The sequence below is a fragment of the Pezoporus occidentalis genome, unplaced genomic scaffold (assembly GCF_034315485.1).
Source record: "Pezoporus occidentalis ecotype Australia unplaced genomic scaffold, CSIRO_AGI_Poc_V1 ctg39, whole genome shotgun sequence".
Lineage (NCBI taxonomy): Eukaryota > Metazoa > Chordata > Aves > Psittaciformes > Psittacidae > Pezoporus > Pezoporus occidentalis.
In genome coordinates this window covers 910413-928106 of record NW_026915713.1, presented here as the reverse complement: position 1 = coordinate 928106, position 17694 = coordinate 910413, and the positions used below count along the sequence as shown (strand labels likewise).

The following is a 17694-nucleotide window of genomic DNA, read 5'->3' as shown; positions in this document are numbered from 1 at the left end:
AGGATATTGTGCTTAAGGTCTCTGCCCACTTTTATTCCTCTTTTATTGATTTACTTACCTCACTCATCAGAGAAAGCTCAACTGTGAAAAGATTTCCTGCTTAATATCCTCATGAATGACATATTTCTGTTAGGATTTAATTTGTATGGTGCACGCTGGTTTGTTTCTAGTAAATGCAACTGGCAGTCAAACCTTTCCAAAAGCTAAGCTCTTATCCTTCAAACTTTAAAAGGGTGGGTGCATGAAGAAGTAGAATTGCAGCAGCCCAGGCAGTAGCTGGAAACCAGACATTTTATCCTAAGTTTTTCTTTTGCTTGGTTAAGTATCTCAGTTCAGAGAGGGTACACTATGCATGCACACATCGGTCATTGCTGCAGCTTGGCTATTCTAGTAATCATAGCTCAGGAGCATTTTGCGCTATGCTTATACCCTTGTGCACCTTTTAATTTTATTCCCATGACAAATTTTACTAGCAGGTTTAAAGACATTGATAAGAACACAACCCAGCAGTTGCTGTGTTTCGGTGGAACAGGTAGAATAGTGTTAATGTGTCATAGACAAAACACTTTTTTTTTTTCCCCAAACAAAAATACCTTTCAAAGATATTGTTTTTCTATTATCTTCCTGTTCCCTCAAATCTGGAGGTTTCTGAAATGGTCTGTGAGTCTTTTCTGTTTATATTCTATTGATATTTGCTTCTGCAATACAGTAAAATAGTATGGTTTTGTGTTCTGCAGCAGCCTCATCCTGAAAAATAAATAGTAATTGAGTTTGTTACAACATGTGAGTCTATATTCTTTTCCTGCCTCCTAGTCATAGCCATAAATGATCAAGTGGCTGCTCCATGGCCAAAGTTTGAGACACAAAGAAAAAGACTCTGAGAACTCAATAGAATTCCTAAGCTCCACCTTTTCATTATGCAATATATTTGATTTGCAATGATGATTTAATTATAGTGATCGATAAAATGGCAACAAAAAGAAATGCAAGGTAACTTTCTGCATTAACAGCTAATAAAGGAATAAAAGAGGCAATATTATTTTTACATTTCTTCATCTTGAAACGAGCATCAGTGGCAAATATGGATCACTAATTCTTGACTAAACTGAATCCTTCCTATTTTAAGCAAATTTTGTGTCCTTTGCTCTACCGAGCTTATCAGAACATTGACTTTGATTTCTACTTACATTTCATTACTGCCTGCACTTCATAGACAGGTGTGAGAATCAAGCAGCCATCAAAATTCTCAGGAAGTGGATTAGAGAAGTCCCACATATGTATAGTACTGGAAAGTTTGACAATCCTGTTTCTGCACTTAGGGATTTTCCATTCTGCGATCTCTTTTAAGGTGTATATTTGGTCATCTTCACACTCATAGAATTTTCCTTCTTGTGAAAGGGGCAAAGTAAAGGAATGAGACTGGTTATTTCTGACTACAACACAGTTCACAGCCATTGTTCCATTGACCTCTTCCACTGAGTTGAAGGTGATGTGCTCACCATGTTTGATAGTGAGGTTTGCCAACTTTATGTCCTCAGGGCTGTAGAAACATGGATGGCCAAATCTTGTCGGCCCAATAGAGACTTTTCTTGTAATTTCTTCAACGCTGACATATGGTGTTTTATCTGCCATAACTTTATAAAGACCTAAGAACAGAAAAACTTGCGTTACAAAAGGGAAAATATACAAAGCAAGCCTTGCCAAATTTTAGACTATGAATGCAATAAAAATGGGGAGCAAAGCACATCAAACAATTCATAGCTGATAGTTTGGTTGTTAGAACTGTGACTCTAAAGAGATAATATCAACTATATGATATTATGTCTAGGCAGCTGGAACTAGCCCTTTTTGCTCTGCATCTGACATCCAACATATTTACATCTATGGTAAAAATTTTTCTTTGCCACAGTAAGAAGAAAAATTATCTTAAATTCTCATTTGTCTTCCTAGGAAACCAACCTGTAAGAAATAAATGCAGACATGATATGAGGAAGAGCGGCAGTAATGTGAAATGCAAGATAAGTTTTCTGCCTAAACATCAGTACTACATATTCTTCCACACACAGACTGGGGAGTCCAAGACCAAATATGTTTAAAGATATATCACAAATTAAAAAGTAGCACCCATGGATAAGAATAAGCAAAGAAAATTGGTTTTAGCATATATGATAGCCCAGACCATCAGATGGAATAATTCAAAGTTTGAGTGGTGTAATATTCTGGCCATCACAAAGCAATCAAAATGCTGAAGTTCTGCAAGACAGAAGCTGCATCTGAGCCTCCCTATCCCCTAGGGACACTATTATTTCATGTTAATCATGCCCCATGAAGCTGTCTCATTGGGACTTCACATCACAACAAAAATGTGTACATTTCTGTATTGCTTGAATGTTTTCATAGAGGCAGATGAAGTGGATGGTTTACTGGACTTAACAGTAGGGTTTAGCTGAACTGTGTGATTCAGCTGTCTTCTTCCCAAGGCACAGCAGCGTGAATGCTGCCTCATGGCATTGCATTGCAGCTTCCTGGGACAGGCATTGACTTAGGCTTGCTTCCAAGACATACATAGAGGTTATTCCTAAACCGAGCTTGCTAGCCACAAATTAACCACTAGCTACAGCTACAGTGACAAAGAAGCTACAGTGCCTTTTCTCTCTCATTTCCCCAAGCCCAACCAGCAGAAACTGCACAGGTACAAAGTACAACTTTTCTTTCTCACTGGTATTTTTAATGTTGCTCAGAGTCGTTTTTAATGCAATTATTAACAAGCAAGTTAGCTACCCCAGTCCTAATCACCACTGGACCTGCCAGTGCAGATCAAGACAAAGTGGTTCATCAGCCTTTAGAATATATTGCAGTGACAAGGCACTAATGATAAACTGAAATCGTGGGAAAGACAGCGTCCCCCAAACAGTGTTCCAGTGTCATGCTTTGCAAACACAAGATGGGCATCATCTCCTTGCAGTGCTGGGAGAAAGCAAATAGGAATACTCTTAATTAAAAAATTTATTCAAAGTGCATACAATGTATCCCAAAGGCAATAACTATGTTTATCTATCTGTGATACAGGAGCATGCATATTGCCCCAAGAAAACCTCCAGAATTGCATTAAAAAGCCTTCATAAGCTATGTTAGAAAAATATTCCCCGTTGAAAATATTTGGCAAAGTACAGGTATGAGAAATACCATTCTTCCATCTGAGTCTGACAGTAGACTCAGGCTCTACTAATTTTGCTGGGGCTGTATGAAAGCCAGCTATTTCAGCAACAAAACCAATGAGCATCCTGGGTTATAAAGCAGGTTTCATGTAGAAACATAATTACCAGATCTCATACAAAACTGGACAACTGATTATCCCCTCGGGCCAAGGCAGACTGACTTTGCAAGGGTTAGGAGCAGGAAAATCATCACCTTCCATTTTGCTGGTTTTCTTAATTTGGGTAGCAGAATGCTTGCATAGGCAAGTAAAGAGCCATGTGGCCTAGTATACTTAGCATCTGCATCAATGAGACCTTTGAAGTAGAGGCACCTAATAGCCACCTGTTTATGCATATGAGTATGTAAAATTCCATATGTTTCTCTCTATACAGAAAAGAGGTGAATATATAAAAATTCATTTTGGTATGATGGGTGAAAGTCACTTTGTTACTATCTAACTGCCATAATCTGTGATGGCATCTTCTAAATGCTCTCCTTGATAAATATACATATATATATAAAAACAAACAAAAAAACCCAACCAAAAACCCCAAACCCAAACAAACACACACAAAAAAAAACAAACACAAAAAAACTCTAACCAACCAACCAACCAAAAAACTCCCACTCTCCCCAAAGAAAAAATATGAAAAAAAAAACCCAAACCAAACCAAACCAAACCACAAAACCCACACAAACCCATAAAAACCAAACATTACACTATAGGGAACCATTTAGAACCTTATTAATATCATTATGAATTAAATTACAAAGCCAAATATTTTCCAAACTTAAGATAGCAAAGAAATCTCCAGAGTAGGAGACATATGGTAAGTTTGAGATGCTAAAGTTCAGACATTTTGAGGTCAAACAAAAATATTTGTGCATTTTTTCATAAGTCATAAAATTACTTAAATTCACTTGGGCTTTCCTACAAGAGCTTGGTGGACTAGTGGGGGGAAAGACAGATTGAAATAGCAAACCTGCAAAAAAGTCCAGCTGGTTTATTAAGAGCTGGCAATACTGCTCCTATATATCTACTTTCTAAATGTAGTCATCTGGTCTACAGCTAAAATGAACTGATGCCCAATAGTTCTGGAAAAAATTACAGCTAGAGACAAGAATAACTACACATACATAGTAACTACATGAATGTATAACCCTTGTACACTCTATGAACCCTCTGCACCAAGGCATTTCACAAGGTAAAGTGTGGGCCTAGCCATAATATGAAAATCAGTAAGCACCAAACCTAATCAGCCCAGCAATGATGCACACATTGGTAGAGAGAGAGGGTTTGGGAATTTGAAAAAATTTTCTTCACTGGTATGGGAGAGGAAACACAGACCAAGAATCACCCATTTAGTCCAGTGGGAAAGCATGTTTTGCAAGAAGGATGTTTCTAGCACCTTATTACAGAACAGTATATGCAGGTCTCTTTTAACAGTTATTGAGTGATATAGTGTATCTCCCTGTATCTTTATAGAGATTCATTTTCAGTCTTAATTATAACTGAGTCCTGAAGAAAAGGAATATGCTTTTTATTATCTTTTTTATTTCTTTTCCCTGCAGAAAACTGAGAAAGCCAGTAGTTAGGCTCACCTAGTAGAGAAGCAAGTAGCCTTTAAGGAGAAAAAATATAAGACCTTCTGTTCCAGACCAGTAATGTTTGTTCCCCAAGATACTGTAGAAGACTGGGAAGAGCTCAGTTTGCCAACTTCTCTGGAGGTGATTTGATTGCTATTCCTCTTTTCACTCACTTTCACCACCCACTCTGCTACCTCCCCTGCTCCAGCATGCTCCTTTCCTTATCCTGCCCCAAAGGCCATCTCTCCTGTGTCTCCATCATCTCCTATTGAGATCAGCCTTCTAATGCCTAACCCCTTATCTTCCACATACATGCTGTATGGCCATAGACAAACCCCTGTCCCTGGCTTGCAGAGGCTGGAAGCTAAAAGGCACAGCCATGCTCAGCTATGTGTCTGTCAGACCACGTAGGAATAAGCAGCAATGCTACCAGGGACCCTCTGAGACCACAGACAGCCTAGCAATATTTTTGCAGGAGAAGGAATTTAACAAAACAGAATGAAATCATTTGTGCTGGCACACAGTTTGGGTATTGTGCAAATTACCTGTCTCTGCTAACTTGTTAGTAGTGAAAATCGTAGTTCAAAATGCTGTTAGATGTAGTCATTGAAGTGTCTATAATAACAGCAGAGTTCCCTTTTTACCCAGTGCATGTGCATAGAAAGAATAGCCTGGCCCTCTGAGGCATGAAAAAGAACAAATTAGAATAAGGATAAAATGCAGTAACACAGATAGTGAACTTGCAGTTGTAGTGGTTTCTCTAATGCAAAAGACAGATTAGGCCTCTATCAAGGATCTGATTTGCCAGAGCAGAAAAAAAGAATTCTGTAGACTGCAAATGCATTCAAAAAGACAAAGAGTAAGGATCATTTAAAGCAAATGAGCCCAGTCTTTACTCACAGAGACATTATCCCCAGTGTAACAGAAATAGAAGACTTATTTATGCTAGCATGCACATGGTGAAAGGATACATGAGCCCACCACATACAAATGATAACTCAGAGGAAATGGAAAATAACATCAAAGCAAAAGATTGGCAAGAGAGCACTGTACACACAATGTAAATACACTGTCAGCCTCCTAGACATCTCTGGATATTTTTCTTGAAGTAAGTCAATGTCAGTGTGAAAAAGATCATCTGCAGTTTGGTTCTGTGCTTTGTTCTGGAAACAGGGGCAAGCCAGCAATGCTCTAATATAATGTTTTGTTCAGAGTTTAGCATGTGTATGTAATAAAGTGAAAAGGAAAAAGATCAAGAAAAAGCAGAGACTGGAACATCTTTACTTTGTAAAGCAGAATCATTCTTCAGCTAAGAACTAAATTAGAGAAATGACAAATATACATCTTACCAAAAAGCTCTTGAATGCATAACAGTACACATACAGAGAGAAACAAGGGAGTGCTACTCCCTGTTGGGCTGATAAGAAGTGTCATTATGCCCCTCTTCAGTGCTGCTGTTCAGTAATACCCATCATGTGGAGGATAATAAAGATGAATTTTAGCAAAATGAACTCTGAATTTATTTTTCTACTGAAATAACCCAGTTTTCTAGAACACTGGTTGGGAGAGTTCGTAAGTATTCATGCGAATTGTAGTGATCAGACAAAATTTGAAAATGTGCTCAATAGGGCAAAAACATCCAAATGCCAAGTTGAAAGTTGATCACTTGAATACAAATAAATCCAGATTCACCAGGTTCAAGCATTTGAAATCATAAGTCATTCTGTTCTAAAAATCAGGAGATTCAACATTAATAAATGTAGGACTATTTTTATCACTCAGTTGTGTTGGATATTTTAGAATTCAAATGTTCAACCCCATCTGCCAATCGAGATTTAGAATATGAGTATATTAGTATATGTGTATGTATTTTAGAGACAAGAAATTTTAATAATGGCAAAGCAGCTTGGATTTGAAGAAAAATACCAAGTATCTTGAGAGTTCACAGTACAGCTATACTTTAATATCTCTAGATAGCCACAGATAATTGTCTTCAATCAATTTGGGCCCTACTAATGCTTGAAAATGACATCCCAAAAAAGTCTTTTAATAAGTGGTCATACAAATGTCTCTGATTCACTGAGTAAGAAAAACATGAAAGAAAATTGAGGATCTACTGGGAAAAAGAAAATTATATATAAGACTATTTTAGGCAGAAATTTGTATGTTAGAGATTGAAAATGAAGGCATGGCAGAAGATATTTTCCTGTGGATTTCAGATAAAACATTGCATTCTCAGGTGCTTTTACACTTTACTTGCTTCATGAAGTGTGTCTTGTCTTCCTCTGTAGAAAAAGCACATACCAGTTTGGACACTGGCATAGCCTAAACCATATATATGCATGTGCACACATTCTCACATGCTCAGCAATTCATCAGAAGAACATCAGTGAAGTTACTAAGTCAATCAATCAGAATCATTAGAAGAACAATCATTAGAAGAACATCAATGAAGTTACTAGAAAACACTCAATTATGTTTCCCTATGCAGCACCAATTTAGCCTCCCATGTCCTTGCAGCACAACACAGTGTTAAATGTTTACATTCTGTGATTTATTCTTTTTCTCCTACAGAACTGTAGTCTCATTCAGTGCATTAGCTAGAATTAGTGCTGGCCAAAGTGAGTTCTGGATGTGATCTTCATCTCTTGTGGGCTGCTGTGTCTTCTGTGTGCTCTGTCCCAGTGTTTCCTATGTTCAGATGTCCCATAACTTCTCTGCCAGACCTACACAGGCTCCCTCCCACATCTCACTTGCCTTTTTGTGCTGTTTTCCAGCATTGTCCTCTCCTCTCTTTGGGGGACTCTCATTACCTCTGCTGCCTGCAAGACTCCAAACATATGAAATGCTGTACATGTATATATCTGTGTGGGTGCAGTCCTCTTCTGATGCTGGTAAACACCTCTACTGCTGTCTCCAGTCCCTGATCTTTGCTTGTTGAGTCTTCATCATGTTCCCCTGCTCCACGATCCAAACTTTGCCTAACCTAATTTGCTTCCTCCACTTCCCACACATGGATGCTGACAGTACAGCACTTCTCCCTCTGTACTCCAGTAACTTCCGCCTTTAACAAGACTGGGCCCTAACAACAGAGGAATTGAGATGACAGCAGAATTGAAAAATGAATAAATATGACATGTGATCAACTAGGTGCTCTTGGTACATACAGCATTTGCCCAGCTCACCCTAACAAGGCCACATGAACAGAGAGAAATGTGTTACAAAGAACAAGTCAGTTATTTGTAATGCGCCAAATTTCAAGTCCATCCTCCAAAATACAGATATTTTGGGACTTTGCTATAGAACAGCTGAAGTGGTCTTTAAGCAGGAAAACACATCCATTTTCCTCTACTACTGTTTCTATGCATGGAGCAGCCACTTTGGCCACTGGAATTAAAATAAATGATTGAAGTAAACCCAAAACATAACAAAATATTTGTAATACTTTATATCAAAAATAATAAAATAAAAATATAGTAATAATAAATAAATTATAGTCTGAGCACACAGCAAGGAGAGTTTAGCTCAGAGAAAGCTTGGCAAAGAAGTCATAAGTAACTGAAAAGAAGATTTCTGTAGCAATCTTAAGTAGAGAAAGTTTAACTAACAAATGTTATAACCTTAATAACATTTATCCAGGCTTGAAAAAGAACTGTAAGAGTTGAAATTCAAAAGCAAGATGATTGTTTCATGTGCCATCTAATAAAATTGTATCATTGATAGCTGAGTTGTAACCTAAAGCAAATATTAATCAAGACAGCAAATTAATAAAATGAATAAAGGTGAATACTCAGGGTTATAATTTCTTAAAAACATGCATTCATGAAATACTATACCAGGAAAATTCAGTGGTAATTCCACTTTGGCTGAAAACTGGCTGACTTCATTATTCTCACAGATACTTGCTATAAGCTTATTAATTTTGAAGCCAATAACTTTAATGACTTCTCCTGTTGACAGGCAGCATTCATGTCCAAACATTTCATAGACGGAGCCTGAAAAGAAACACAAAAGGAAAGAAAAGCATTATTCAGCTTGTTCTCACTTTTTCAAGTGACTTTACCTCTTTGAATGAAAGCAAAAATACTTAAAACAAGTTATATGAAACAATACTTATATATAATAACTTATATATAACTAACCTAATGTTTTATTTTCTTCTTTAGTGTCTTGAGAGAATCTTGTGGCTTCAGTGATCTCTAGGTCAGATCTATGTGCCCACTGATCTTAGATGCATATGAGGAGAACAAGGTCTGAAGAACCTGCATTTCCAAGTTGACAAAATGGAATGAAGTAGAGCATAGGATTACTTGGGTCATCAGGAGCTGCCTCCTGAAATCACCAGGCAGTGGAGCTTGCACAGGAAAGGTGCCTCTGCTTGGCATAGGGCATAGCATATCCCATAGGACATAGACTACAGCAGAAGACAAAAAATCATAAACGCTAAAGGTCCTCAGGAAGAGCCCAAGAGACAGCAAAGTGCAACTAGCATTTGAGCTTTCTGTAGGAACAGAAAACCTAAAGAAAGTACAAGAAAATGGAAGACTGGTCAATTGACAGTGGTAATCCCTTGCCTCATGCTGAAAAAATGCCTAGTGATTCTGACCTGGCAGCAAAAAAAATTCCTTTTTTGTCTGTGATACTCAGAAGTTTGAGATCAGGAGCAAGGCAATTCAACCAAGCATTTCAGAGCTTCCTCACAAAACCTGGAACTGCAGTTTGCCCTGTCAAAAGCAGCCCTCCCTTCTCTGCCCTGACAAAACCAACCCTCCCCTTCTCCATTGTAGCTGTGGTCAATCTCTGCTGTTTCAGAAGTGTGTAAGAATAAAGCAAAACCAAAACAAAAGACAAGTTATGCAGAAGGAAAATTCTTCCTGGTCATTGCAGGAGATTAGAAGAAGCTTTGAAGCATGGGACTAATTAATTTTATAGAAAGACAGTACAGCAAACACATGGTGTTCCATTTGTAGATAGGACTGCATTGAACACAGAACATCAGAAATGCTGATTTTAATGCTAGCTTCTGTTTTTCTGATGCTGTGCAGTTCTTTCTAAGAACTTACCAAGCTCTGTATTTAAGTGATGTGGAAGTACCCTTTCTAGAATCCCATCTCAGAATTTCATTTCCCTGTGGTAAGAAACCTTATTCTCAGTTTCACTCCCAATGCGTTGGTAAGTGTATTCATTTGCTCTGCTACTAACATTGTTTTGCTACTTAAAATACTTTTTTTCTCATTTCCGTTTCTCCAAAGGGTTTCAAGGTTATTTTTGCCCTTCTCTGGTCACATTTTTGACAAAAATATGAAGAAACAAATTCTTTTTATCTCCTCCGAGAAGATTTTCCTTCCCACAATCCCCCAATAGCCCCTTTCTTGCATCTTGTTCAATTTAAGTTTCTGGGTTTGGCTTTTTTTTTTTTTTTTCTCCATTTTAACCTAGGTAACCAGAATGGTCTCAGGCAATGAGAGGTATTTAACACCTGATCTCTGGCTATATAGTAGCAATCAATAATTGAGATGGCCTGGACTGACATACTGCCCTTGCCTGCAGAACTCACTTCCCACAGAAAGCACCATTCCTTACTCCACAGCTCTCCTTGTAGTTGCTGGGGAGAAAAAAGAAAGCTTTTTTTTTTTTTTTTTTTTTTTTTTTTTACCCAGGTGTCATATCAAAAATGCAACTATTACCTGAGTGATTTTCCTAATGATCATTCAAGATCAGTTCCAGTCACAAGCACAGCCTGGGCTAATCAGTATCTCTTACTGAGTCTGGGATATATTTATCAACTCTGCTGCAGCACTTCCAGGTGACAAGTGTTTGGCTACCACCTCGACCTCATGGGAGGTCACTGCAAGTGCAAGCTGAGCACAAGTTGCTCTGCTTCTAGCCTAAACCCAAAGCCTCAAAACAGCAAGTTTGTATCAGGACAGAAGGATGAACAGGAGTAACACTGGGCAGCTGGGTAAAGGTGCTCTGCTGTGAAGGCAAGGCCAGGCAAACCTGTCCGTTGCTTGTGCAATGCTTTCACAGTTGAGATGGACACTTGGAAATCCCCAGCTACTACCCTGAAGAAGACACATACCAATGTAGGTATTTAACCCTGTGTAGAAAGAATATCAGCCAAAAAAAAGCCAAACCAAAAAGCATTAATATATTGTGTGGCAGTTGCTTTCAGCAGGCTGCATGTGCCAACACTGCCTGGTTTCTCTTGCTGAGAACCCTACATAGGATCATGAAGTCTGCTGAATTTAGGCTCTAAACTCCCCCAGCAGGCTACTGACTCGATGATTAGCACAAAGGGATTCTGGATTATAGTGCCAGACAAATATATCAGCTACAGCCAGGTGAAGAACCATGCTGTTAATGCATACTTTCAGCCCATCTGGTACCAAGCAGAAGACCAAGAGAGCTTCTGACCTTTAACTGAAAAAAAAAACCAGTCAGGTTTTCTTATTGTAAAGGTAGTGCATAGTTATTTGCTCTCCCTTGAGTCTCTGTGTAATTCAGCATTAAGTTGGATGTCTCCGCTGGATATTGCTACAGCTCCCCTCAGTAGGCTGGCTGTTGCTCTAATAAACACATGAGGAATTATCATAGCTCTCATTCCTTTAGCTGAACTCCACAGGATATTTTATGACAGTCAGAAAAGCCATGTCCGCTACTGCTGAACCCAGGACAATGTGCAATACTTATTTCATATTAGAGGGAGAGAAAGATTGAGCAGCCTCGAAGAGGGTAATTTCTTTTGTGCTGAACCACCTCACTCCTCACATCAGACACAGTAGCAATCACAAGCAGCCATGATATTATTAGATACAGGGAATCCTAGGGGACGCAGCATGATGAGCCCTGCATTACAGAAACATGGAAAGATGAGCAAATAATTCCAATATTCTCACCTCTGAATAAATATTTGTGAAAACCTACTCAAAATGGGAGCTCATGGCTTCTAGAGTTGTTGGGTTTCTTCGTAAGTGCATATTTAGATCCAACTTCTCCAGAATAACTCACTTGAAAACAGACCCTTAGAAATCATTTAACATATAAAAGTAACTGCACTGACTAATTATGGCCTCCAGGCACATTTGCCTTCACCTCTGCTAGACAGCCTTTGCAGGCATTCTGCAGGATGCAGCAGGGCCCCGCTGCACATCCACATGTAGACTCCATAGGAGCATGGGCACTGTGCTATCCAGGTTCCATGGCCTTGCTGGCCATGGTTGATTTCCAAATAACACGATAGCTGGAGTAGACCAACCCAAGCAACAGCCCTGAGGGGAAGAATGGAGCAGTCATGAGGCTGTCAAAGCACCTTAACTCTCAGGGTCTTTCAGCAGAACAAAACGTAACATTGATGTGGAAAACAGGTGGATCATTCATCTAAAAGCATCAGTTTGAGGAAAAAGTGAGATGAAAATTAAAACTTAAAAACCGCAAACATTTTATGGCTTTAACTAAAATAAATAAAAAAATAAAGCCCCCCAAAATTAAGTGAGCTGGTTGTCTTACCATCAAAGAAATAAATTATCACATGGGTACATAATCTACTGGCAAAGAATGCTGTGTAGTAATACCAAGGAAAGGGAACCCGTTCTTGAATTAAAAAGGAAGAAAGAAAAGACATATTTTTTTACATCATCGAGAAGGGAAAGGGTACTAAGCATTTAGGAAGGACATTTTAGGTCTTGTAGAAGCAAGAAAAGCTTTTAGCAGAGTAGAGGTGGAGAGTGCCCAAGAATCCCAGGACTCATGGTCACAGGACTGTACCTTTCATAGCAGAAGAAAAGTTGGAGAAATTGCTTATGTAACCACTGAGTAACAGAGGTATGCCACCATATTTTCCATCCAATTAAGGAAATCAGAGACCAACCTTCCATAGCTTATCAGTAGTAGAACATATATTTGAGCGTACAGACAGATGAATGTGTGTACATGTATGTAGAAATCTACCTTGATGACCATATTCATGGGCAACTTGTGGGTCTTTAATTACCTCCTCATTTATCAGCTTCATTTAAAATAGACCAAGAGGTTGAAAGATCATAAGGGTGAGATGCTGGGAGGAAATGGTTTACAGACCGAGACTGATTGCAGAAGCCTCATTTTTAATGAAAACAGGTTAAAAAAAATAAAAAAAAAAAAAAATGAGACTCTGCCATCCATGCAAGAAGAGATTCATTTTTGGGGGTCCAATTGCACATACAGTATTGATTGTAATTACATATTTGTCTGCAACCAGATTGCCTTATCCCTGATTTTAGCCTTTCCTTGGTGTTTTGCCTGGAATAGTACAACGAAGATTACATTCAGACAAGAAAAATATTACCTGTGTGATTTGTCATCTAGGCATTTGCAGCAAATATTTGTGCTGATAAAAGGGAGGGATGGAAACTGCATGGTTTTCAAAAGGGACAATAAAAATTCTTTTTCCTTTAAAAGCCATCATAATTAGTCTTAAAACACTGTGGAAATATTCGCTGTGTGACAATGTGACCCTGAAAGATTTTACTTCAGCTGTGTGATGTGGACCCACACGAACATTATAGTGACAAAATTTAAATGAACCTTATAGTACCTTTATTTGTTGTTGCCCAACAGTAACTGTGTTTGTCTCACTCAAGCCACAAAGAAAGTGTAAGATGCTTAAAATGTAAATCAAGTAATCTTTTTGATTCCAGAAACATGTATGTAACATAATGAAAAAAACCCCACATTTTAGCAGAACCCGGAATAAAGCAGCCTATTTACAGTGATCAAACAATGCTCCTGAAGGCTGCAATTAAAGAGCTTCTTGTCTTTGAAACTACCTTCTTTTGGATTGTTACTTTGTTCAATAAAAAACACATTTATATCCTTTCATAAGCTCATCTCTAGTTTGACGATCCATATTAGCAACTGCTGTGATCACACCAAAGCAATCATAAAAATTGGTTCAATATCTTTTTCCTCCAACTTTCGTAAAATGCTAAGCAGCTACAGCACCATCTTCTCTAACACGAGGCCTTTATTTATTTCTCATTATAGGTACAAAAAGAGTTTTATAAAAACAACAATATAAAATATAAATACAGTGAATGCCTAAGATGAAGAATGACATTCTTCATGTCAGGACACATGAGACCACTGAGAGAAATATTTTATAATATAAAGTAGAACAGCAAATATCTCAGTAATAGGTTCCTTTTCCTTCCCAGCAGCTTAGAGCTGAATTTGGTGACTGCCCTCAGAGTGAATGCCTCACAGATGCTAGATAGAAAGTATGGCTCAAAATCAGGCCCATGACTAAACAGCAATAATACATCGCTTCTATGTAACTCCCTTTTGCTACATGCTCCTTGACAGTTTAGCAAGGAGAGCTAGGGACAGCAATGCAAACAAGACAAAAGGCTTGACTAAGGTGGCACAGAGGATCATTCAGCAGGATTGGAGCTCAAGCCCAGGCTGGCTGACTCCCAGTCTAACCGTCTGTCTGCTACAGGGTGCTGCTAAGCACTTCCAAATATCATCCGTTCTTTTTTCTTATTTTTTGAACCAAGACCAAGCTTTTCTCCTAACAAAACAAATGTCTTTGGAGTCCAAGCACTAGGCATTGACCCTCAGCCTACGAGTTTGAATCCTTGAAGGAAAACATTACCCCTTTCATCTCTCAGAAACACCCACTGAATTCATTGCAGCTGGCAAGCTGAGCAGTCTCTGAAAGAAGATCCAAAGAACCGGGAACCTGGCTGCTTTGCAGGGAGATGAAAGATCTCCTGGAAGAGTAGAATTTTGCCCCAATGTCCTTTTCCCAGTGCTCCTTTCTCCGCTATTATGTTGTCATCAGTTGCCCATATGGGTGCCTCTTCCCAGATTAGAGGTGACTCTGTTTCAGGGGCTGGTGAAATGGTTCTCCTTTCACATAAAGACACAGATCCCTTGGTGCAGCCATTCAGCTAGAATAACAATAGCCTACTTTCCCCTACAACAGAGCTCAGCTGAAATCCCAGTTCTATTAAGGCTGCTGCAGGCTCCAAAAGTACTATAAAGGACATAATGTATCTATAATTAATGTCAATAAAAAAAGGTATCATTCTTTATGGGCATTATTTGGGGGTTAGCCAGTTGTTCAGTTCATACTGGAGAGATCTATTTTAAAGTTGCGGGGAGGAGAATTTTGCTTAATAACTTTAATCATATTATATTCTGATTAAGCAGTAGGGAAATGTAACCTATTTCTGATGGTGAGAAGTGTCTTTTTTTTTTTTCCCAGTCAAATACCTCCTGAACACTGCAGATGCTAATCAGCATGCTGGATTTCTCCCACTAAACTCAAATAAACTAACAACTTGTGGGGAAGATATGAAGAGGCTGAAAATCATATGCTCACTGTCAGGCAAAGAAGAAAGCATGACCCAGCTTCTCTCTCCAGCCCCAGGCTGTGAGAGTGGCTGCAAATAGTATAAAGCACTTGTATGGCTCTTATCCATCCCTTCCTTCCTACACCTGGAAGGTGCACCCACTGAGAGCAAGTGAGCCCAGCTCTCCTGTGCCCACAGGGTGTTCCAGGAGCCCAGGGCTAGCAGTGGTCAAAAAGGCAGCGTGAATTTCTGTAGAGATCCTTTATCAAGTGACAGAGCAACTTACTAGGCTTTGTAATGGCTCTTCTCTCTTTAATATGTCTCAATCAACAAAAATCTGCAGGTTTGGTCAGTCTGGGACACAAATCCTCCAAGCAGTTCAGCTGCTGAAATGCCATGAAGGTAAATTCGTCTCAAAAAGCTCTGTGTAAAGAAGGCATCTTATCTTGATCATACCTGATTAGACTGCAGAAGGTCTGATTTTTGCCAGAACAAACCCATCAAAAAAACAAAAGCTCTAGGATTTATCTTTTCCCATATAAAATCAAACTTTAAATGTCAAGAGCTTTAAGCCATTTCAATCATAATGGAAATTTTTTAAAAATTACTTATGCAGTTTCTGATTTATTCCTTTCCTAATAGGTTTATGGCTATTTTTTTTTTTTAATACTTTCTTCTGATTCTCATCTATCCAGAGGGGTCATGCTCTGCATGTGGCAACAGAGCTTTTTGCATGCAGCAGCCACTATAATGAAAAGAGCAAGTGAAACCACAGATCCAAATGCAACATCTTTGACCTTTTGTTTGGGTTTACCCACATGAGTCAGAATTACTGCAGCAGTGAAGAGAATGCCAAAAGCTGCTTTTGACCAGCGTTAGTCACTGGTTTAGCTGTTTATGATTTATTTATTTTTATTCATTTTCTTTGCAGTATTACTTTCACTTAAGTTTACTGAAGTGTATGTTTAACTGGAAATCTGTGCTTTGATCGCCTAGGTCTAAGAAGGCTGCCTAAATTAAATTGCAGATCAGGACAGAGTGTTGAGCATGTCACAGGTGAAGTGCAGAACTGGAAACATGTTTAAGCACCTTTCCCTACTGAGATCACAGCATGCTGCCCCTTGTGCCATTACTGTGTGTCCAATGGAACTAACCAGAAACTGTGAAACTGTACTAATGCCATGTCCCCTTATGCACAGATCACCAGGAACTGGAGAAAAAAAAAAAAATTACTCCACAAAAGCCCTGTAACTCAGAAACAGCGCATGGTCATGGGTTTGTGTATGATGTTTATCCCTGGATCCTCCCTCCTTGCTTATTTGCTATGGTTTGTCCCATTACCTTCCCAGAACCTGAGTTTGTAAGAATTGTCTTGGCATTTTTATAGGATTCATGTGTAGGCAAATAGGGCTCCTCCTGTTGCAGTCCTCCTCTTCGCATCCCTGGAGGCCCAAATACAACAGCCAGGGAGCCCTCTCTACTGCAGGAAACCAGAACACTGAGGGCAGCTTCAGTAAGCCAAGGCAGGGGTTTGACCCTTGCATCAAGACAAGACAAGCAATTCAGGTATTCTGGCCACCTCCTATGAGATCCACAGAGAGGCCCAAAGGTGAATGTCATAGAAAGAAAATCCCCACAAGAAAACTTGAAGCAGTTTTGCCCTCAGCACCAGCTACCCAGGGTCAGATTTTTCTGTTTCTGGATGACTCATCCCATTGAGGGCAGCTGCATGAATAAAATGAGCAATATTTGACCCATAAAAGTCAGGGTTTGTTCTCATATTGCATTCACTGAAGGGCACTTTCCTTCTTGTTCAGAATAAAGCATAGTTTTGAAACAGCCTGAACAAGATCAGGAGAATTTCAGTGGTACATGTTAATAAAGAAAATTTACCAACATTCTCCAACTACTGACCAAAAAAGAGAATCCAAACTATCTGTACCCTAGGCTGTACCTAGGGCTCTTGCTCCTAACTGCTCAAGCAAGAGGAAGGGAAACAACTATGTTCAAAGGAAAACCTTCAATTTTTACAGACAGGTTTGGCATCTATCTCTATAAAAAAAAATGTGACAAATTATCAAGTACAAACACAGTACCACAAATTTCACCCATTCCATGTGCAATTCTCCCTTTGGCATGCACTCAACTGAGAGTCCACTCAATAAATGCACAGGTCATTTTTATTGATCTTCCACCTCTAAGAAGTACAACCCTAATTATCTTCATCAAAGCTGTTCAAAGCTGCTCATGCTTCAGCCTCTGTTTAAATTGTCTTGCTGGTTTTTATAAGGAAAAGTGCCTTTATTAATCCCGAAGAGGCAGCTTCTTTGTTATATTCGTAAGTATTACAGACTGCATATCCTAGTGTTCACTGACTCATAAGCTTTTCATACGTCTAGGTTGGCTTAAAAACAGTAGAAAATCATTCCATCCTATGTGATGATTTTCTGTTAGTGTTGAGAGTGATGTATTGTCTACATTAGGGCTTCAGACAGCTGAGACTTGATATACAAGGGTTCGTCTATTTGGTTTGCCTAGCTGCAGTTATGGGGTTAACTGGATTTTTATATGT

At 38.9% G+C, this 17694-nt stretch overlaps 1 protein-coding gene across 2 annotated transcripts in view; it reads right to left on the bottom strand.

Moving 5' to 3' along the window:
- THEMIS (thymocyte selection associated) overlaps positions 1-17694 on the bottom strand; it is a 79925-nt gene that overhangs the window by 54547 nt on the left and 7684 nt on the right. For both annotated transcript variants that reach the window (XM_062632355.1, XM_062632354.1), the window contains exons 2-3: positions 8622-8780; positions 1188-1646 (exon numbers count right to left, since the gene is read on the bottom strand). In XM_062632355.1, the coding sequence (XP_062488339.1) occupies positions 1188-1646; positions 8622-8780 (618 nt within the window). The remainder of the gene's footprint in view (positions 1-1187; positions 1647-8621; positions 8781-17694) is intronic.